This window comes from Eublepharis macularius, chromosome 1 (genome assembly GCF_028583425.1).
Source record: "Eublepharis macularius isolate TG4126 chromosome 1, MPM_Emac_v1.0, whole genome shotgun sequence".
NCBI classification, from domain to species: domain Eukaryota; kingdom Metazoa; phylum Chordata; class Lepidosauria; order Squamata; family Eublepharidae; genus Eublepharis; species Eublepharis macularius.
In genome coordinates this window covers 254,605,688-254,626,296 of record NC_072790.1, presented here as the reverse complement: position 1 = coordinate 254,626,296, position 20,609 = coordinate 254,605,688, and the positions used below count along the sequence as shown (strand labels likewise).

The 20,609-nt window shown below is 58.2% G+C and overlaps 3 protein-coding genes across 3 annotated transcripts; 1 reads left to right on the top strand and 2 right to left on the bottom strand.

Annotated features, from left to right (window-relative positions):
- Positions 1 to 236: 236 nt before the first annotated feature.
- Positions 237 to 4,288, bottom strand: ISG20L2 (interferon stimulated exonuclease gene 20 like 2). Its single transcript, XM_054999293.1, has 3 exons — positions 3,442 to 4,288; positions 2,368 to 2,568; positions 237 to 1,321 (listed from the first exon to the last, which is right to left on the bottom strand). The coding sequence occupies exons 1-3, from the start codon at positions 4,177 to 4,179 to the stop codon at positions 1,208 to 1,210; spliced, it is 1,053 nt and encodes a 350-aa protein (XP_054855268.1). The 5' UTR covers positions 4,180 to 4,288; the 3' UTR covers positions 237 to 1,207.
- Positions 4,289 to 4,677: 389 nt separating this feature from the next.
- Positions 4,678 to 9,732, top strand: METTL25B (methyltransferase like 25B). Its single transcript, XM_054999348.1, has 8 exons — positions 4,678 to 4,830; positions 4,924 to 5,036; positions 5,149 to 5,350; positions 5,705 to 5,767; positions 5,967 to 6,110; positions 7,592 to 8,286; positions 8,845 to 9,029; positions 9,436 to 9,732. The coding sequence occupies exons 1-8, from the start codon at positions 4,735 to 4,737 to the stop codon at positions 9,660 to 9,662; spliced, it is 1,725 nt and encodes a 574-aa protein (XP_054855323.1). The 5' UTR covers positions 4,678 to 4,734; the 3' UTR covers positions 9,663 to 9,732.
- A 1-nt stretch (position 9,733) lies between these two features.
- Positions 9,734 to 11,136, bottom strand: MRPL24 (mitochondrial ribosomal protein L24). Its single transcript, XM_054999304.1, has 5 exons — positions 10,858 to 11,136; positions 10,667 to 10,762; positions 10,450 to 10,553; positions 10,076 to 10,206; positions 9,734 to 9,943 (listed from the first exon to the last, which is right to left on the bottom strand). Exons 1-5 carry the CDS (start codon positions 11,038 to 11,040, stop codon positions 9,807 to 9,809), a joined length of 651 nt encoding a protein of 216 aa, XP_054855279.1. The 5' UTR covers positions 11,041 to 11,136; the 3' UTR covers positions 9,734 to 9,806.
- Between the last annotated feature and the right edge of the window lie 9,473 nt (positions 11,137 to 20,609).

Genomic DNA, 20,609 nt, shown 5'->3' with positions numbered 1-20,609 from the left:
GATGGCCAACACTCAGAATGAATCAGAATACAGACACAGGTTGTCCAGCACGCCTCACATTCCTGGCACCGACGGGCACAGCCCCTCCAGTTGCAGGCTGGGAGCTAGAGAGCCACCCCAAACACCCCTCAGGGGCTCTTCGACCCAGTCCAAGGCAATCCGGCACAGGTGCCAGTGAGCCAGATTCTCGCTAGATACGGCGCTCTTCTGGGTGTTCCCTTTGCACCCCTCGTTTTCTGCCTCCCCTCTTCCCCTGCTCACTAATGGGATTTTTATTCCTGGCATAATGATAAACACCCCACCACTGACCACAGCTACGTCCCCGTGGCTGTGTTGAGGCACTGCTCCCAGAGGACCCAGATGAGGCGGGCCGTGTGGAAGTGTCCCTGGGCCCCTCCCTCCCTCGGCCTTACAGGAAGAAGGTCCGTTCCTTGGAGGAATCCATCCTTGGCCTTCCACCACCTGGGAAGGGCTGGAGACCTCCTCAGCTCACTGATGGTCTCTCTTAATGCAACTGCATTTTTTTAAACTCTAAAGTTTGGTATTTGAGCAGAACCTCTATTGTGTCACACCACCTACCCCCTCCTGTGACCCAAGCAGCGGAGGCCATCCTCTCTGCTAGACTCTCTAGGTGGGGACACAGGGATGCGGGGGAGGCACCGGGCCCTCCCAGGCCATGGGCCTGGCAGAGGCAGAAGAGCACAGATACCAGTCGCCAGGAACAGAGACTTTGCTGGGCCCGGCTTGGCCGGGAGAAGGACTTCCGGGCCTTTGTCACTGTGCCCAATTCCCTCCAAGGAAAGACGCCAAATGATGCCGCAGCCAGGAGGCCACTTCAGGGGTTAAGAGCGCTGTTAGGCCCACTGTTCGACCCAAGGCCAACATGTCCGGCGATGGTGGTAGAGAAATCTCACCCGGCACTCAGCCCGGAAGGAAACGTCAGCCACAGGAGCACTGAGCCAGTCACACAGACAGAAGGCAACCGGCCAGCCTCTGAGGAACAAACTGTGTCAGGCCTGAACTGGAAATGGATGTAATGGTCACCTCCCAGAAGCCCGTCTTCACTCAACCCGCCCCCCCCCCAGTTCAGTTCTTTTTCCAGACCCCCCAGGCCCAACGGAACCACTCCTGGGCATCGGCAGTACCAGCTCTGGAAGTCGCAGGCCGCTGGCGGGCTGGCGGACGGCACCCTCCACACCCAGAAGCATCAGTCCTGCGCTGGGGACGAGGCCAGATAGCTCTCCCAGTCGACTTCAACCACCTTGTACAGCTCCATAGTGGCCCGGGCATCTTCTACCGAGGAATGGCCATTTTGGCCAACCTGCAGGGGAAATGGGAAAGATGGGCTGAAGGCAAGACACCCGCCAGCCCCACAGGAATCGGCCAGCACCTCCAGGTCTCTGCAGCTGGCTGCACAGGCTTGCACCGCCCCACAGTACGGATACGCCCCCTGCTCTGTCCCTACCCCGCCCTCCTTCCAAGGAGCTCAGAGCTGTTCTCTTTGCCACACGTTAATTCTCAGAACTGCCCCGTGAAGCTGGCGAGGCCGAGGGGGGAGGACTCAAGGAGCTTCACCGGCAGAGGGAGTCCCTGAGCCCGGGCCTCTCAGGCTCTGTCCTCGGGACTTGGCTGAGTTTCCTGCCGGGGATGCCTTGCAAACACCCTCTGGAAGGCAGCCAGTACAGCAGGAATCAAACTCACACCAACCGCGGCTCTCTTTAAAAAGGATTCAGAAGACGCTGCTCAGTGCTACAAACCAGACACGATCCTCAGAATAGTTTCAAGTGGATAGATATTTTGGTCTGCAGTAGAAAAGCGCCTTGAACACCAACTAGATTCCCTGGGTCTGAGGGAGCTTTGACTCTCAAAAGAGCACACCCTGGAAGTCTAGCGGGTCTTTCAGGTGCCAGCGGACTTCAATCCTGAGAACGTGATGCCAGAGTGGAGCCCTGAAGGCAAAAGCAGGCAGCAAGTTGTCCCTTCAGGACATCCACCGTCATCACTGGGTTGCAACTGGCATGTTACGTATTCTTGCAGGCATCTTGCAAAGACAGACACTGATATTCCAGCTGACGTGTAAAAAGACACGCAGAGAAAACGGCTTCAGTTTCTACATTTCCTCCTCCTCCTTTACAAGCTGATGAAATTTTCCTTTTTAAAAAGTCCCATTTTACCACACCACTTTAATGTAAATCAAGGGTTTGGGAGGAACTATGTAAACACCTGAAGACTCTCCTGAATCCCATGCCGGTCCCACCAGAAGGATCAGGAACTTACAGGCCACCACCAGACGGCGTGGACTGCAGCTGGCCAGCTTGGTAAGGCTCCCTAAGTACGCAGTCCCCTCTCCCCTGGGCTCAAGGTTACCTGGATGTCTCTGTGGAGGAGCTGCTTGGTCAGGCGCTTCAGTGAGGCAGACTCATTCTCCGGGAAGCCAGCCTTGCGGTTGAGCAGGGGGATTTTCGAAGTATCCCTGGTTGCTGATTTGGGGTGGAAGTATTTGAGGGCCTTGAAGTCATTGTGGATTGCATGACCAATGACGATCTTCCCAGTCAGGATCTTCAGAATCTGAAAGAAAGGCCGAGGAATTCTCACTCTACACCAACAGACAAAGGGAAGAGGGGGCAGCCACTTGCACAAACTGAGCATTTTGATCCCAGCTACGCCCAACCCGACGGCAGAAGGCTAACCACCAGACACCCCCATGCCCAAACTGCATGCAGGCCAGCCACCAACTGTGGCCTTAGAACTTGACCCCTGCCTGGTTCTGCCTACACCCCTGGCCCTGGCCCTTTCTATTCCTTGGTTGATGAATTGGGTCGACTGCCAGCTACCCTCTGAGCTAAGAGTGGGACCGCTGGCAAGGCCTGGCAGCACAGACGCAACTACTAGGCCTTGAAAAATTAATCTGTTACTCTAAATCTAGAAAAGGGAGGCCTCATGCAATGTCTTTCTGCCAACAGACATGCAGCAACATCACCCCCAGAAAGGCCACAAAGATGTTCCTGGGACTCCCCCGTGCAGCCCACACAACAACTGCCAGGTGCAGAGCAATCCCCGAAACATCCCTCCACGCTTGAGCTCAAGTTTGCCTGTTCTAGGACCTGAGTGACAATAGATGTGTCTTCCCGATACGTAGAAAACCCTCCTGGCCTATTAGCAGGTTTTAAAACATCCAGCATCTCTGGCGCTTCTCTACCTCTATGCTCCAGTTGGAGCATTCCCTCACTATCGGGGCAGAATCGCTGTTAGGCTGTGATGCATTACTAATAGAGGGTGAGACTGTGAAAGAAGAGGAATCGTTCTCGACGGCAACATGCACTGAGGAAGCTCACCAGGTTGGCATACAGGGGGGGGGGGGTAACGCGAGAGATCTAAGAAGGACAAGGCTCTGAAGGCCCCAGCAGGCAAGCCAGGCTGTGAGCTCCTCGGCCCCCTCACCTCCTTCTGGGCTGTCTTGAAAGGGACGGCGTTTGTCATGTGATGCCTCCTGATGCCACTCCATTTAGTCCGGTAATTGGTAATGGGGTTGACAGGCCGGATGTATTTGTCATACATCACATCGCCGTAGTAGTTGACGATGCTGCAGCGGGCCAGGTCACTGATCCGCCCCCCCGGCCCGGTGCCCACCATCTCACAGTCAACGGCCACCATTTTGCTGGGCGTGGCCAGGCTCGGGGCCGAGGGGAGGCCGCTCTCACACTCGCTCCACAGGCTGGCTCTTGCACGGTCCCGCGTGCTGCAATGGTGCTTCACTCCCCCGGGCTTCGCGGAGCGACTTCCTGCTTTGCTGGGTGCTGCCGGGAGGCCGCCAGGCTGGGCCCATGCTGCGAGGCCCGGAGTCCTCCTGCCGCCGCCGCCGCCGCCGCCGCCGCCGTTCTCCGTGGGAGACGGTGTTCCGAGCCAGCGCCCCACGCCGTTCTCCGCCCCTGCTCCGCCTGGGCCGCCGGTTTTCCGCCTCCTCCTACGCCTCCCTCGGTGCGTGGGCCGTGAGCGCCTCTGGGCCGCCTCCTGCTTGGGCTGGGCCGGCTGCGGGGGCCGCTGCTTCTGCTTCAGGCAGCCCTTCTTCTCCAGCACTCGGCGGCGCCTCACGAAGCGCTTGTGCTTCCGGCTGCCCTCGGAGCCCCTGCTGGGGCGCGGCTGAAGGGCCGTGTCCACGTGGATCACGATGTCGGACATGGCCGGCTACACTCCGAGCCCCCAGCAGGCGCTGCTCGACGGGGGCCTCCCCCTCTCCTTCCCCCTCTGCCCACGGCCCTGCCCGGGAGGGGGGGGGGCGCGGCCAGCCAGGCCTACCTGGAGGGGGCGTCGTCGGGCAGGCGCGGCCGGGGGGGTGGGAAGGGCGGCCGGGCCCAGCGGCGCCTTTGTGACCCCGCCGTCAGGCAGGAAGCGCCGCCCCCGGAGCGCCTCGGCCTCTCCCGCTTGCACCGCTCGCGGCTTCCGGTCCTCTTCCGCCTTCCGCGGCGACGGGACGGCGGCCGGCCGGGGCCAAGCCGAGGAGGCGGCCGCGTGCCGTCGGGCCACGCCGGTCGCAGCTGCGCAGGCGCGCGCCTCGAGGGCCGCCCCCAGCGGCGCTCGTCTGGCGTCATCGGGGCGGGGCCCGCTTTCCAGAGCCAATCGGCGATTGGTCCGCGCGGCGGAGCCCCGCCCAGCTGGTGCGCGTGCGCGGCGGTGGTGGGTGGTGCGCGCCGCCTGGGCAGCCGGGGCCGGGCGGGCAGGGGGGCGGCGGGGGCCATGCGGGGCTTCTCGGCCGAGCAGCAGCGGCGCCTGGCGCGGGACATCGGGCGCCTGCTGGGCCTCTACGGCTTCCTGCTGGACGCCCACGTCGTGGTAGGCGCCGGGGCCGGGGGCCGGGGGCTTCTCTGGCAGGCCGCCCCCCGCCCTCACCTGCCGCCTCCCTCCCTCCCTCCCCGCCTCCCGCAGGAGTTCTTCGCCGAGGGCCTGTGGGGCCGGCTGCCCCCCTCCTGGCAGGCCGCCCTGGCCGACCTGCCCTCCCCGCAGCTGGCCGCCCTCCTGCTGCGGCGCGGAGCGGCCAGGTGAGCCCCGGGGCAGGGGCAGGGCCGGGGTTGGGGAAGGGCAAGGCCGGGGCTGGGGCTAGGGGCCTCCCCGCTGAGCCGCCTCTCGCTCCGCTCCGCTCCTCTCCCGCAGCTCCGGGCGCGTGTGGCCGCTGTCGCTGCTGGCCTTCGCCGCGGCCGCCCACGCGCTGTCCTTCCCGCGCAGGCCCCGGGCACGGGCAGAGGCGCGGCCGGAGGAGTTCCAGGGCAACGCCTGGCACCGCTCTCCGCTGGACCCGCCCTTCCGCAAGCACGTCAAGCCCAAGAAGCAGCACGAGATCCGGCGGCTGGCGCAGGTGCCCCGGGGAGGGCCCGGCTTCGGGAGGTGGCGGTGGGGCTGGCCTCCCTCCGAGGGGCCCGCTCAGTGCCAGGCAGCCTCTCCTGGCCCGGGCCGGCCGGGCCCCCCGCCGCTCATGGCCAGGGCAGGCCCCTCCGGGGCTCCCGACCAGCCGCCTGCCTGTCCGTCTCCCCCTGGCTCTGGCGGCCCTCCCCCTCCGGCCAGCCCCCCTTTCCCTTGCCCCCCCACCTCGCCAGCGCTCTCCATGGAGGGAGGCTACAGAGAGGGGGGGGAGGACGAGACCCCCCCTCAGAGCAGCTGAGCCGCCATTGCAAGCGCCCTGACTCCTCTTGGGGCTTCCCGTTCCCTGCAGCTGGTGAAGGAGCTCAGCGAGGCCACAGGGTGCCGCCAGGTGGTGGACGTGGGTTCTGGCCAGGTAGGCCTACAGGAGCTCTTTGGGGGGGGGGGGGGAAGAGGAGCTGCGGGCTCAGGTGTCTGGGCTTCAATTCACCTCCAAGAATTCAGGGTTCAGCCCTGGGCAAAGGGCATCACGACGCCTTCAGATGACACCAGACTGGTGGCAGTCAGCCTGGCAAGGTCGCCTCAGTGGCCTGTTCCCGCCTCTCTCCCCAAAGGGCCACCTGTCTCGTTTTCTGGCGTTCGGCCTCCATTTGTCTGTCACTGCTGTTGAGCACGATCCACACCTGGTGGGCCAAGCCATCAAGTTCGACCGAGAGCTGCTCCAGGCCCTGAAGAAAGAGCAAGCCAAAGGCACTCAGGTAAGGGAGGGAGCTTCCTGCCAGGAGGAGGGGCTGGGGGGAGATCAGGCCGCAGGGCTTCACCGGCCTGGGATGGGATTCTGGCTCTAGCTACGTTTATTTATCTACTTTATCTGCTGGGTCCGTAGCCCACCCTTCTTGCTGAGACTCCAGGCGGGTTACAAAGTGTAGAACACACTTCACTCAAACAACGCAAGACGCCCTATAAATAACACAGCAGGACTAGGATGGCAGAATTTAGGAGCAATGCAAACTGGAACTGTCAATGGCGCAACATGTCCTAGACAAGGCAGAGGGTGGATCATAAACGTGCAAGGCTGGGGCTGTAAAAGCAAAGCGATATGTACAGTAAACAAAAACCCGAAGGCTACTCCCAAAGAAAGGCAGGCATCTTTTAAGGGCAGGTGGGGAGGGAGTGATTTTAACTGGGATCATTTTGCCAGCTGCCTTGAATTATGTGGAAATGCAGGGTATAAATGTTTTAATACATAAATTACCTCTCCGCAGGCAGGCATTCCACAAGGTGGGAGCCACAACACAGATGAGCAAAGCTTTCATAGTGGTGTCGAGCAGGAGCAGTGGATGCAAGGCCACCAAAGGCTTTGTAGGCGATTACCGGAACCTTGAATCAAACCCAGTAACTGGCAGCCGAAGGAGTCGCTGCAGAAGGGGTGTGACAGGCATGTTCCACCTAGTTAGGGGTGGTGGTTAAGAGCGGCAGGACTCTAATCTGGAGAGCCGGGTTTGATTTCCCACTCCTCTGCTTGAAGCTAGCTGGATGGCCTTGGGTCAGTCACAGCTCCTTCAGAGCTCTCTCAGCCCCACCCCCCTCACAGAGTGACTGTTTTGGGGATAACAACAACACACTTTGTAAACCGCTCTGAGAGGGCATTAAGTTGTCCTGAAGGGCGGTATATAAAGTGAATGTTGTTATTATCAGCTCTGGATAGCTGTATGCGGTCTTAATTGATTATACGTGGAAAGAGATGGGCTACCACCTTCAGGACTTGCTCGCAGGCTTCTTGCTTTGGGAACAGGAAACTGGGTTGACCCAGCAGGCTCTTTTTAATATATGAACCCCTGACCAGCAAAATGAATAAATAATTCATCTGGCCGCCTTCATCACTGGGAAACATGCCGCACCACCTTTGTGTATGTCCCCCTCCTGGTATTCAGAGGTGCACTGCTTCTAAACCAGGAGGCTCAGTTTAGACACACCTGCCTTTGATAGACTTCTCTTCCTCTGCCAGCCTTGTCTAATCCCCTTCCAGGGCACCGCTGCATGTTGGGACAGTCAAGCTGCACAGATGAAGGATTGTGCGCGGTCTCTCCGTTCCTGCCTGCTCGTTTCCTCGTCTCCGTAGGAGCTGGCTCAGAGCACAAACCTTGCCTGTTCTTGCATGGTTCAGTTCCACTTGTGTGGCTCTGTAGTGCTTCTCAGAGCATGTGATGTTTCCGCGCTTTTTCTCACTCTCTCCTAGGCAGGTGACCTCTCTCTCCGCGGGCCAAGCCATGTGGTGGGCCGGGTTGACCCCCAGGCCCCCTGGCAGGACTTCCTGCATTTGCTACAGCAAAGGAAGGGCGAGGAAGGCTCTCCTGGAGCTGACGGAACCCCAAAGACGAGCCCCGGTTTCCACAGGGGACCTGAAGAGAAGGACTGCCAAAAGGCGGGGCCCCAGAGGAGGATGAACTGTGGAAAGGACCAGCAGCAGCCTCTGGGAGGAGGAGAGGCCCTCGGCCCGTTTTGCCCACGCAGCCCCCTTCCGCTGGAAAGGCCCATGCTGCTCACAGGCCTCCATGCCTGCGGCAACCTCAGCGTCGCCCTCCTGTGGCACTTTGTTCACTGTCCTCAGGTGGTGGGCATCACCTCGGTGGCGTGCTGCTATATGAAGCTGACTGTGCAGGAGGCAGCCTTGGCCCCTGGCCCCAGGGCCTGTGGCTACCCGCTCAGCGCCTGGGTGTCTGGACTGCCAGGCCACCAGCTTTCCTACAAGGCCCGGGAAGGGGCCTGCCATGCCCTGGAGGACTACTTGCGGAGACTCGCAGGTGACAGCGCCACCCTCCGGACACACTGCTTCCGCGCCATGCTGGAGACGGTGATACGGGCCGCTGACCCAACTAAAAAACGGCTTGGGGTGCAGACGATCAACAAGTCCCACATGCTCACCTTTGAAGAGTGAGTGTGGCTGCGTGCTCATGGGCAGGGGCCCAGTTCACACAGCCAGGGCTTCCCTCTCATGTTGGTGCGTGCTTCGGTTTGGCTGCTTTACTTGGCCCTGTGCCCTGGGCCCTGTGCCGGCTGTGAAGAGGAGCCACACCAGGCTGTGGTCTGCCTGCATGTGAACGGATCCGGTCCAATTCACAGAAACGGAGCGGGGCGGGGGCGGGGAGATGATCTGCTATACTGACAGTCTGTATTGATGTGAGCAGTAGGAAGAGATATTTAACAAGCAGTTACACGACATGTTGCACAGTGCAGAAAATGGTATTGCCTCAGGAGAAAACAATGCCGTGAGATCAAGATGCTGCAGGCAGCAACCAGGTAATGTCTACTGTGGCCCATGGTCCCTTTCGACGGGGCTGTTCCATCTTCGTATATAGCACGTACCTGAGAGAGGAGTAGGCTGTAATCCCAATCTTGAATTGATTTGACACGATCAAGACTGGCTCCGGGCAAATGTATCGCCCCGCCCCGAAAGCACGCTAAGGTGGGCTGCTCTGTCCCCCTCTCCAGATACATCCGACTAGGGCTGGAGCGAGTGGGACTAAACCCGGGCCTGGCCCTGGACCAGGCCGCCTTGGAGGCCATGCTGGGCCAGCAGCAGCGGGTCGTGGCCTTCTTCTGCCTGGCCCTGCTGCTGGCTCCGGTGGTGGAGACTCTCCTCATGCTGGACCGGATGATATACCTGCAGGAACACGGTGAGTGGGAGGGGAAGGGCTGCCAGGAGAGCCTGCATAGGAGGTGCCAGCAGGCCACGGTCCCGGGCTCTGGACTCTGCGCCTGGGGAGCACTGCCTGTTTCGCCCATGAGGCGGAAATGGGAAGTGGCCCTCCCTGGGCTGGGATGCCTCTAAACTGGGAGCAGGCCTCTCCTTCAGGCAGAGGAGGAATAAGCAGCCCTGTCTCCTGGTGCTGGGTATCAAAAGTTCCCTAGGAAGCCACTCGCACTGGCTTCTCCGTTAATCTCCACAAGTGCCTTGCTTGGCCACCAGATTGTGGCTGCTCCGCTGGCCAGTGCTCCAGCACTCACCCGGGCCGTTTGCTGGCTCTGGAGTGCCATGGCATGGCTGGACTTAACCTCCGTCTCGTCTCTGCTTCGTGACAGGCTTCCAGTGTGAGTTGATCCCACTGTTCGACCCCGCCCTCTCCCCCCGAAATCTTGTGCTGGTGGCAGCAAAGACGGAGCTGAGCTCTGCTTTCTCTAATTGGGGGGCAGAGAACAAGAAGACCTCCCAGAACGGGGAGCAGGAAGGCCTGCCTGGGAGGGGGCCGGGGAGGAGGTTCAAGCCGAAGCGCGGCCAGAAGAACCGACCTCTGGCTGCAGACTCTTAGCAACAGAGGCACTTGGCCCGAGATGAACAGCAAGGTGTAAATATTTTAATAAATACCTCTTTGAGAAAGACTGCGGCTACCGCTTTATTTGAAAGAGCAAAGTTACAGGTGGCTTCCAAACTGAACTACAGCCACTGCGAGGCGTCAGTACCAGTAGGACTTCCGGAAGCATCGTGTCTCCACGATCCCCTTCAGCTCCGTGATTTCTTCTTGGAACGTCTTCAAGGAGGGAGTGTAGGTCTTTTCCAGCGCATCGTCCACGGCTGTGTCCTTGGGGCCATCTGGACAAGAGGCAGAAGAGCAGAGCTGGAGGGCTGAGCCCCAGGAGTGAGCGTTTCTGGCCCTCCTGACTCAGGGAGAGTCCTGCCGCCATGGAAGACGCAGCGCTCCCGCCCCTGCCCCCGCCCCCATACCTTTCCACTGTTCCGGCACAATCCCGTCCTCCCTCTGCGCAATGGGCTGGGGGATGATCCGGCCGGTCCTCAGGGAGACCCGCACCCGCTCCCCCTCTTCCGTGTAGCGCCATTCCACCTCTGTGGGCTTCCTGGAGTGGGACAAGGAGGGGGGGACGGGACGGGTTCTGTGCCACTGTCTTGCAGGGCTGCCTGAGCAGCTGAATTCGTCCCCCCCCCCCCCGTCGACCCGGGCAGGGAGGCAGCCCTCCCCCTACAAGCCTGCAGCAGCACCCCCACCCCAGTGCTGCAGCATCCCTGGCAGGGCACCAGGCGGCAGCCCCTCAGTGGCGCCTGCACTTCTCCGGCCCGGTGGGTCCCCCACCTTGCCTTACCTGTCGGTGGGATCGATGAGCGCCACCTCCCTCACCAGCAGGGGGGCTTCGCTGGCCACGTAGGTCCCAGGGTGGACGGCCGATTTGCCCACGTAGCGGTAATGCTGCAGGGGAGAGAAGGGCCAGGCAGGAGCAGGGCGCCCGCAGCCAGGCGGGAGGCTCGGCGGCGTCTCCCCGGCCCGGCCCGGCCCCCTCCCCGCCCCCTCCCCCGGCTTACCACGTTGAGGCCCAGCAGCACCACCCAGTTGCGCTCGCGGACCACCTGCACCACCAGGCCCTGCTTGCCGGCGTCCTTCCCGCTCAGCACCTGCACCTGCGCGGGGGGGGGGGGAGGAAGGCGGCGTGAGCGCGCGGGGGTTGGCGGCGGCGGGGGCGCGCCGAGGGCCGGGCGGGGGCGCGCACACCTACCGTGTCGCCCTGGAAGAGCTTCCAGTCGCGCTCCGCGATGGGCTCCACCCAGACCTTCTTGCGCCGCAGGCCCGGCGGGTTCCTGGCGCGGTCGGCCACCGAGCCGGGCCGGTTCATGCCGTGGCGGTAGTGGGCGGGCAGCGCGGCCTTCTCGGCCAGGGCCAGCAGCGCCGACAGCCGCATGGCCGCCCTCTCCGCCGCCGGGGTGGGAAGGCTGCGCGCGCCCCCGGCCCGCTCCTCGCCGCCGGCGCACTGAAGGCAACGCGAGGCCGGAGCGCGCCGCCCAGCGGCCGGCCCGGCTTGCGCGTCACACCGCGCCCGCCCCCGGCCCCGCCCCCTCCCCGGCGCCCTCCTCCGCCGCCGCCGCGCCGTCGCTGCCGCCGTCCAGGGCCAGGTGGAGGTGGAGGTCGTGGGCGCGGCGCTCGCGGGGCGCCGGCAGGCCCAGCTGGGCTTCGGCCCGGGCCAGGCGGCCGCGCACCGCCCGCAGCTGCTGCTCCAGGGCGCGGGCCGAGCGGAGGCAGGCCTGGCAGCTGCGCGCGTCCTTCTGCCCTGCGGAGGGAGGGAGGGAGGGAGCCGATGGAGCCCAGGCGCCTCGGCCCGGCCCGGCCCGGCCCGGCCCCTCCGCGGCCGCCCCCCGGCCCCACTTACGCTCGCGCGGGTGCGGCGCCTGGACCTCCCGCGCCGCTTCCAGCTCGTCCCGGAGGGCGCTCAGGCGCGCGGGGGGCAGCGGCGCGCCTGGTCGGGGGGAGAGAGAAGAGGAAGAGGCGGCCCGGCCCGGCATTCGCTCCCGGGCTGCGGGTTTGGGCCGGGGCCGGGCCCAGCCTGCTCTCGCCTCGTCGGGCGGGCGCGCGCGCTCACCCACCTGCCCCCGGGCTTGGCCGGGCCGCCCGCTCCTGCTCCTGCTCCTGCTCCTGCTCCGCCGGATCTGCCGGGCTGAAAGGAAGGCCAGACGGCTCCGCTTAGGGGAGCCCCGGAGCAGCAGCGCGCCCTCGGTCGGACGCCCGCTGCGGGCTCCTGCCTCGGCCTCCGGGAGGGAGCCGCCTGCTCGCCCCCTCCCCTTCGCCGGCCTTGCCCTCCTGAGGCCGGCAGCCTGCTCCGAGCTGGCTCGGGGACAGGCGGAGAAGGAAGGGAAGGGCTGCGGAGGGGGGCTGGCCTGGCGGAGCCCCCCTCCCCGTCCAGAACAGTTGTATGCCCCTTTCCACTCAAGCAGGGTCCCCAAGGCAGCAAGCGACATACTGGAAAACGTTATAATAGCACGCACAATGTAAATACACGCAACAAAAACATACACACGTGCACATGGGGGAGGACCAAGAAGAGATTACTGGGGATAGGCCAAGCAGCGCCTCTGCCAGCGAAGGGCAGAGACAGGGGCCAGGTGAAGCTCCCTGGAGAGGGACTTCCCTGCGGGCACCAGCTTGCCAGCTGACTGCCATCCCATGGCGGGGCTTCCAAAGCAGCAATGCAGAAGGGACTGAAACCAGCCGCTCAGGAAAGCTTGCCTGCCGCTCTCCCCTTCCTCCAGTCCCTGCACCAGGGGCCTTGCTTGCTTGCTTTCCTGGAACAGGGCTCAGGTGCCAGATGGGAGAACTGTGCTCACTAGAGCCACAGGAGACATGCCAAAGATCCTGAGGCACCGAGTACCACTGGTTTGCTCTAGAAACACTCTCATGGTGCCTGGGCCACTAGTTACACAAATGGAGAAGAGAATCTCTCTTAAGCATATACTTTGGACATCTCATAAGCTTATGCAATCTTTTTGGAAGGACATCATTACTCGTATTAATTTTATATTTGAATACCCAGTTCAATAAACTACCTGCCTGGAGCCTGGAACCTAACCAGTGGTCAACAGAAATTATTTATTTATTTTATTCGATTTATACCCTGCCCTCCCCCACAAATGGGCTCAGGGTAGAAAATGGACCTTCCTTTCCCTTCCTGTTGCTAAAAGACTTATATTACAATATTGGAGAAAGAAATGTACACCTCCCATAATTCGATGGATGAAGGACTATGTGTGTGTTATGTGCCATCAAGTCATCTCTGACCTGTGGTGACCCTATGAATGAAAGACTATCTTTAACAGACTTGCTCAGATCCTGCAAACTGGAGGACGTGGCTTCTCTTATTGAGTCAAGCCATCTTGTTTTCAGTCTTCCTCTTTTCCTGCTGCCTTCTACTTTTCCTAGCGTTATTGACTTTTCCATAGAATCTTGTCTTCTTGTGATATGACCAAAGTACGACAGCCTGAGTCTTATCATTTTAGTTTGTAGGGATAATTCAGGCTTGATTTGATCTAGAACCCACTTATTTGTCTTTTTTGGCTGTCCGTGGTATCTGCAAAACTCTCCTCCAGCACCACATTAATTTTTTCCCTGTCAGCTTTCTTTACCGTCCAACTTTCACATCCACCCATGGCAATGGGGAATACCCTAGTTTGGATCATCTTGATCTTGGTTCCCAGAGAGACATCTTTATCTTTAAGGATCTTCTCTAGCTCCCTCACAGCTGCTCTTCCAAGTCTCAATCTTCTTCTGATCTCTTCACAGCAGTCTCCATGTTGGTTGATGATTGAGCCAAGGAATAGAAAATCTTGAACAACTTCAATCTCCTCATTGTCAACTTTAAAATTGTGTTATTCCTCAGTAGTCATTACTTTTGTCTTCTTGATGCTCAGTTGTAATCCTGCTTTGGCGCTTTGTCCTTTAACCTTCATCAGTAGTCGTTTCAAGTCTTCACTATTTTCTGCTAGTAATGTGGTGTCATCTGCATATCTCAAATTGTTAATGTTCCTCCTACCAATTTTCACTCCACCTAGATCTAATCCAGCTTTCCTTATGATATACTCTGGTGGATGACTTGCGCTGGGAGACTGCGTGCAACTCTGTTGCTTCTCCTGGACTTCTCAGCAGCTTTTGATGCCACCGATCATGGTATCTCTGGACCGCCTTTCCACGCTGTGATTGGGAGGCACCCCTCTGTGGTGGATCCAGTCCTCTACCTGGAGTGTAGGTTTCAGAAGGTGCTGCTGGGGAACTCCTTCCCCGCCCTTTGGCCTTTGGGGTCCCAAAAGGTTCCATCTTGTCCCCTACGCTTTTTAACATCTGCATGAAATCCCTGGGAGAAGTCATCCAGAGATTTGGGATGGGTTGTCATCAATATCAGCTCTGTCTTGCGCTTCCAGCCAATCCCAGGGAGGCTGTGGAAACACTGAACTGGTGCCCGGTGACAGTTTTGGAGGGGATGCGGCCTGCTTATAAACTGGCGCTTAGTCTCAACAAGGTGGAGGTGCTACAGGGGAAAGGAAGGCCTGGCCCGGGAGTTAAGGTGTCGCCCCTTATTCTGGGAGGACCAGGCCAGTCGCTTGGGGGTGTTCGTGGTCCCAGGAATGCTGCTGGGTAATTAGGGGGCAGTTTTCCCAGCTTTGGTTAGGAAGCTGCAGCCTTTCCTGGGCAGGAAAAGCCTGGCCACTGCGGCGCATGCCCTGATTACCTCTAGGTGAACGCCCTGCAAGCAAGGTGCTCTATGTGGGGCTGCCCTCGAAGAATGCCAGGCACTCCAGCGGTTGCAGACGGCTGCAGCCACCATGCTGACTGGAGCGACCTGCAGGGAAGCGCCTCACTGCAGCCCTGGCTCATCTACGCCGCGGCTTCCCCTTTGTTCCTGTTTCCAGGTGCAATCCAAGGCGCTAGTGAGGACCTTCAAAGCCCTATACCTGAAGGACCGCCTACTCCCTGAAGAGCCCTCTGAACCACCTTTGGAGGCACCGCTTCAGAGTCTCACTAAACAAGACACGTTACATGTGGCTGCTCAAGTGAAGGGAGACGCAATGTTAGCTGGGAAATGTAGTGTAAAAAGACAGATCGGAAGGCTCTGTCAGAAATAAACAAAACCCTCTGAGGAACACACTTTGCGGCTCTGAAGAGAGGGGAAATCAACAAAGCCTTCTGATCTGTCTTTTAAAAACTCAGAGGCCCCATGTAGAGAGATGCTTGAGTTTTAAAAGACAGATCAGGTTTTGTCCCCCTCCCCTCCAAACCACGAGCTGCTGCAAGGAGTCAGAAAACTGCCCCCAGGGAAAGTCCCCCCACTGTTTTAACTGTTGCTTTTATCTTTTGTATTTATTTTAAGCTCTGTTTTTCAATTATTTTAATGACGTATTTGTGTACTGGTTTTAATAGATTTTAAGATGAGATTTTAACCTGTTTCAATTTGTTAGCCTCCTTGGTGGTGCTATTGGGGCAGAAAAGCAGGATAAACAAATACAGAAATAAATAAATGAGTCGTGACTGAGTGCTCCAAATCAGCCGAGCAGCTGATACAGGCCAGCCTCTCTTGATCCGGCACTGAGGTCACCCTGCCTGCCAAGAAACGTAGTCAAAGACCATCTATTTTTTTTAAAAGCCACAAGCAACCATCACATTTCCAAAGATTTGGGATGATCTTTCCTTCCCTCACCCTGGGCTTCTCCGGTGATGATTCCAGGAGAACCAAGCTTTCATGGTGCAGGCAAGGACAGCTTGCTTGAAGCCCAGCTGCGCTGCAGCCCACAGAACCCAAGCCAGTTTCCTAGGAACAGAGAGCACGGAATTGGTGGCCACTTATGAGGTCATAGCCATCTGCCTTGGTTGAAAGCGGCCCTATTGGTGGGTGATGCCCCCACCCCAAGAATGGATGCACCAGAGAAATGAACGCCCGCCCTGCTGCCCCCCCTCCCAGCATGAACACACCAACCAGACACAGAACACACCAACTAGTTCTCTCCAAGGAAAGAACTGGGTGGGGCCACAGACGAAAGCCCCTGGCCTGCCTCACTCTCTTTGGAGGAAGGGGACTATCCTGAAGCTGCGCTGGGTGTTTAGTGCTTGGCTGAGCTGCCTGGTACAATGAGTGATCTGTTCGAATCAAGCTCCTTGGTATGGAGGGTCCTTCACCATTTATTGGAAGAGACAGAATTATTTCTTGGGGAGATACCTGTTCTGGGCACATCAACGTTTGAAAACTGCAATGCATTTTGTGCGGTTATGGGGCCAGGCCTCTGGAAGGCTACAAGTGTTTATATACCAATGCCCAAAGTATGGGCAATAAGAAAGAAGAGCTTGAGCTTCTATTGCAAACAGAGGGCTACGATATAGTAGGAATTACTGAGACTTGGTGGGATGATTCCCATGACTGGAATGTGCTAATGGATGGGTATGAGTTGTTCAAGAATAACCGGAAGGGTAGAAGAGGAGGTGGAGTGGCGTTGTATGTGAGGAGAGGGCTTGATTGTCAAGAAGTTATGGAGAATGGGGTGGACAGCCCGGTGGAAAGCATATGGGTAGAAATAAGGGGAGGAAGGTCAAAGGGTATTATTGTTGGAGTCTGCTACAGACCACCTGACCAGCGAGAAGAAAACGGATGCTGCCCTCTTTGAACAGATTGGCAGAGTGTCCAGACATCAGAACCTTGTAATTATGGGTGACTTCAACTTCCCCGATGTGTGCTGGGAGACAGGCTCAGCAAAGCGTCATGAATCACGCAATTTCCTGACCTGCCTGGCCGATAACTTCCTTTTTCAAAAGGTGGAGGAAGCTACAAGGGGCTCAGCCATACTAGACTTGATATTAACCAACAGGGAAGAATTGGTAGATGAGATGAAGGTGGTGGGGACCTTAGGGGGAAGTGACCATGTCTTCCTTGAATTCCAGTTGCTGTGGGGAGCCAAGGAAGTTTGTAGCCAGACTCGTAGATTAGATTTTCGTAGGGCCAACTTCGATGAACTCAGAGGCTTGATGAGAGTCATTCCGTGGGGGAGTGTGCTGGAAGGGAAAGGAGCGAGGAGGTTGAGGGGGGACATGATTGCTCTCTTTAAATATTTGAAAGGCTTTCATTTGGAGGAGGGCAAGGAGCTGTTCCAGTTGGCAGCAGAGGGTAGGACCCGAAACAATGGGCTTAAATTACATGCAGAAAGGTACCGGCTGGATATTAGGAAAACCTTTTCACCGTCAGAGTAGTTCAAAAGTGGAATCAGCTGCCTAGGGAGGTGGTGAGCTCCCCTTCACTGGCAGTTTTCAAGAAGAGGCTGGATGAATACTGGTCAGGGATGCTTTAGGCTGATCCTGCACTGGGCAGGGGGTTGGACTAGATGGTCTGTATGGCCCCTTCCAACTCTATGATTCTAAGGACAGACACACCCATGAGGGAGGCTGGCTGGCTTCTTAATGGCTGGTAAAAAATTCCTCCTCCTGATCCACCGTCTCTTTTTGTGGCCCTCCTTTCTCCAACGGATGTCACTGGCCACTGACTGATTTCTTTAAGGGCAATTTTAGCTTTATTCCTGCAGTTGTGTGTGCTGTGAGTCATTTGGAAGAAAGATGAGTTGGAAAAACAGAACTCGACTTTCTTTAAAAAATAAATCAGTGGGGAATAAATAACTCCTGACAAACATTATAGACAAGGAAACATTTACAAGCCCTCTGTGAGGCCAGTTGCAGCATCCAAATCACATTCTGTGTGCTTCTCAACAAGTATGTCATGCGGAATCGTGTAAAAAGCCTTGATAAAATCAAGATAAAGTACGCCCAGCACATTTCCTTCATCCACCAAAATAGTAACTCAGAAAGGAAGATGAGGTTACTCTAATGTGACTTGTTCTTGAGGAACCCGTGCCAGCTGGGGGGATAGTTGTGAATCTCTCGTGTTGGGCAGGGTGCTGGACTTGATAACCCTTGGGGTCCCTTCCAGCTCTATCACCCAGACAGGGATAGCCCAGGCCCTGGTTTTGACCCCCACGTGGAGAGAGCTCCCAGTCAGTCCCGCTGGGCACAGAGGCTTTGCCCCCAGAAGCCACGTGGTGATGCCCCAAAGACCATCATTTGGCCTGACGCCCCTTCGAAATTCCTCCGCCTCACGCTCAGAGGGCCATCACTGCCACCCACCCCCTTGTCCCCCAGCACTCCTTCTGCCCCACACCCCCTCCCCCGCAGCTGCATGGCTTATCGGGAGTGTGAGACCCAGAGGGCCCTGAATGTGGAGGGTCCCCTGAGCCATCGTGGCTCATAACCACTGACACACCCCTTTGCCGTAGTTTCAGGGGGGCAGCTGCGTCAGTCTGCAGTAGAACAGGATCTGAGTTCAGTGGCACCCAAGAGACCAGTGAGATTTTCTGAGCTTTGAAGAGCGAGAGCGCCCTTCTTCAGGCACCGTGGCAACGTTTAGTTAAAAGAAGGGAGCTCTGACTCTCAAACGCTTGTTCCCTATTGGTCCCCAGCCACTGGGGGTGGGGTCTGATTGGCAGCACTCTGAACTATGCCAGGCTTGTGGGTGGGACTGTGGCTGGGGAAGCAGTTTGACTTTCCGGCCGTATGAGCACTTAACGGGTGATGCTGCAGTTTTACTCGGGTTGTGTGGGTCATCCCTAGGCTAGTGTGGCACCTTAGAGACCCACAAGATTTCGAGGGTGCAAGCTTTCCAGAGTCAGCGCTCCCCTCCTCAGACACGAGTAGAAATGGAGATCCCCGAGCCTTAATATCCCAGGCAGCCAAAGGGGGGAAGCTGTGGAATCTGGGGCCAGTCCTGATGATGAAGGCACTCAGAACCATCAGTCTGGATGTCTCCAAGCACTATGTTGCCAGAGAGAGGCGGAGGGAGGGAGAAGAGCAAACTCCTGCCTGCCTGTGAGAGAGGAGCCAGCCTCTTAGCCTCGCCCTTCTCTGTGCCTGAAGTACTTCAACAACATCTGTCTCCAGGAGCCTGTGCTGCCAGAGAGGGAGGGAGGGAGAAGAGCAAACTCCTGCCTGCCTGTGTGAGAGGAGCCAGCCTCTTAGCCTCTTAGCCTCGCCCTTCTCTGTGCCTGAAGTACTTCAACAACATCTGTCTCCAGGAGCCTGTGCTGCCAGAGAGGGAGGGAGGGAGAAGAGCAAACTCCTGCCTGCCTGTGAGAGAGGAGCCAGCCTCTTAGCCTCGCCCTTCTCTGTGCCTGAAGTACTTCAACAACATCTGTCTCCAGGAGCCTGTGCTGCCAGAGAGGGAGGGAGGGAGAAGAGCAAACTCCTGCCTGCCTGTGTGAGAGGAGCCAGCCTCTTAGCCTCGCCCTTCTCTGTGCCTGAAGTACTTCAACAACATCTGTCTCCAGGAGCCTGTGCTGCCAGAGAGGGAGGGAGGGAGAAGAGCAAACTCCTGCCTGCCTGTGTGAGAGGAGCCAGCCTCTCAGCCCTGCCCTTCTCTGTGCCTGAAGTACTTCAACAACATCTGTCTCCAGGAGCCTGTGCTGCCAGAGAGGGAGGGAGGGAGAAGAGCAAACTCCTGCCTGCCTGTGAGAGAGGAGCCAGCCTCTCAGCCCCGCCCTTCTCTGTGCCTGAAGTACTTCAACAACATCTGTCTCCAGGAGCCTGTGCTGCCAGAGAGGGAGGGAGGGAGAAGAGCAAACTCCTGCCTGCCTGTGTGAGAGGAGCCAGCCTCTCAGCCCCGCCCTTCTCGGTGTTTATATGGCTGGGCTCTTCCAGGGTACATGGGACCAGTATTGATCTTGTTCACAGCTTTTGCTTGAATTAATGTTGAGCTCACCTGCTGCTGGTGTGGGGAACAGAGAGGAAGTTGGATGATGGTGGACATAGGGAGAGGGGCCGGCATGGAGTCAGGGATCCCAGTCCTCTGGGGACATGGGAGGTATGACGGTGGAAGCTGGTCTCAATTGAGAAGGGCACGGAGATGTGGTGTGGCTTGGTGCTCTTCTAGCCTGCGTCCCATCCTCAGAAACACTGGTGATGGAGCTAGGAAAAAGAACCTCCCTTCAACACGGATGTTGTACAATACCAGATCCATAAACAATAAGACCACAACGTTGCAAGATCTCTTTGCGGTGAGTGATATGGACATGGTATGCATGACCGAAACCTGGGTGAGGGAGGGCGAAACAGTTGCATTGTGAGAACTGACACACACACACCCCAGTATATTCGGTCCTTCACCAGTCCCAAATAGGAGGTCAGGGGGGGAGGGGTGGCAATCCTTGCCAGAGTCTTTTTCTTTCATGCCACTCACCACCCTCGAGATCTCTGGCATTGAATGTGTAGGCCTGGTGTGGGGTGCCAAGGAGAGTTTGGCTGTCTGGTGTACCGACCATCCACCTAGCGCACCAACAGATAGCCTGTCGCGCCTGCTGGAGGTGGCAGCGGGGTGGGCCTTGGAGTACTCCAGACTGATGGTGCTGGGGGACTTCAACATCCATGTTGATGATGCCTCCTCTGTGCAGGCTGCGGACCTGGTGTCTTCCATGGCAGCACTGGGACTCTCCCAATTTGTATCGACCCCTGCACATCAAGCAGGCCACACGCTAGATTTGATCTTCGGGATGGGGTTGAATGTGGATCTGGAAGTAGTAGAACCGGTGCCATGGTCAGACCACCCGGTCCTGAGGGCTCAGCTGGGGATACCACCCCCCCTCACAAGTATGGTGAGCTGATTTATGCGCGCCCACGGAGACTTACGGACCCGACTGGGTTCCAGAATATTTTGCGGGATCCAATGCTCCACAGCGGTTTGTTAGATGAGCTGGTGGAAGACTGGCAGTGCTGGCTCTCTGAAGCCATCAATGAAATCGCCCCCCATTGCCCTCTTTGCCCCCGTGGCAAGACGGGCTTCCTGGTATACAGAGGAGCTCCGATGGAAGAAGCGGGAGCTAAGACGGTGTAATGAAATGGTTGCCAAGGGTGAGATGAGTGCAGGTTGCAGTTAATCTGTTTTAAAAAGGGAAAAAATGTTCCCCA

What these genes read in the sequence shown, in the direction of transcription:
- METTL25B (XM_054999348.1), top strand. Translation starts at nt 4,735, where the DNA reads ATGCGGGGCTTCTCGGCCGAGCAGCAGCGGCGCCTGGCGCGGGACATC. An exon ending in TGGACGTGGGTTCTGGCCAG is followed by an intron (nt 5,768 to 5,966) that starts GTAGGCCTACAG and finishes CTCTCCCCAAAG; the next exon opens with GGCCACCTGTCTCGTTTTCT. An exon ending in CACATGCTCACCTTTGAAGA is followed by an intron (nt 8,287 to 8,844) that starts GTGAGTGTGGCT and finishes CCCCCTCTCCAG; the next exon opens with ATACATCCGACTAGGGCTGG.
- ISG20L2 (XM_054999293.1), bottom strand. Translation starts at nt 4,179, where the DNA reads ATGTCCGACATCGTGATCCACGTGGACACGGCCCTTCAGCCGCGCCCC. An exon ending in TCAAGACAGCCCAGAAGGAG is followed by an intron (nt 2,569 to 3,441) that starts GTGAGGGGGCCG and finishes CCTTTCTTTCAG; the next exon opens with ATTCTGAAGATCCTGACTGG. An exon ending in TCCTCCACAGAGACATCCAG is followed by an intron (nt 1,322 to 2,367) that starts GTAACCTTGAGC and finishes TTTCCCCTGCAG; the next exon opens with GTTGGCCAAAATGGCCATTC.
- MRPL24 (XM_054999304.1), bottom strand. Translation starts at nt 11,040, where the DNA reads ATGCGGCTGTCGGCGCTGCTGGCCCTGGCCGAGAAGGCCGCGCTGCCC. An exon ending in AGCTCTTCCAGGGCGACACG is followed by an intron (nt 10,763 to 10,857) that starts GTAGGTGTGCGC and finishes CCCCCCGCGCAG; the next exon opens with GTGCAGGTGCTGAGCGGGAA. An exon ending in TGTGCCGGAACAGTGGAAAG is followed by an intron (nt 9,944 to 10,075) that starts GTATGGGGGCGG and finishes CCTCTTGTCCAG; the next exon opens with ATGGCCCCAAGGACACAGCC.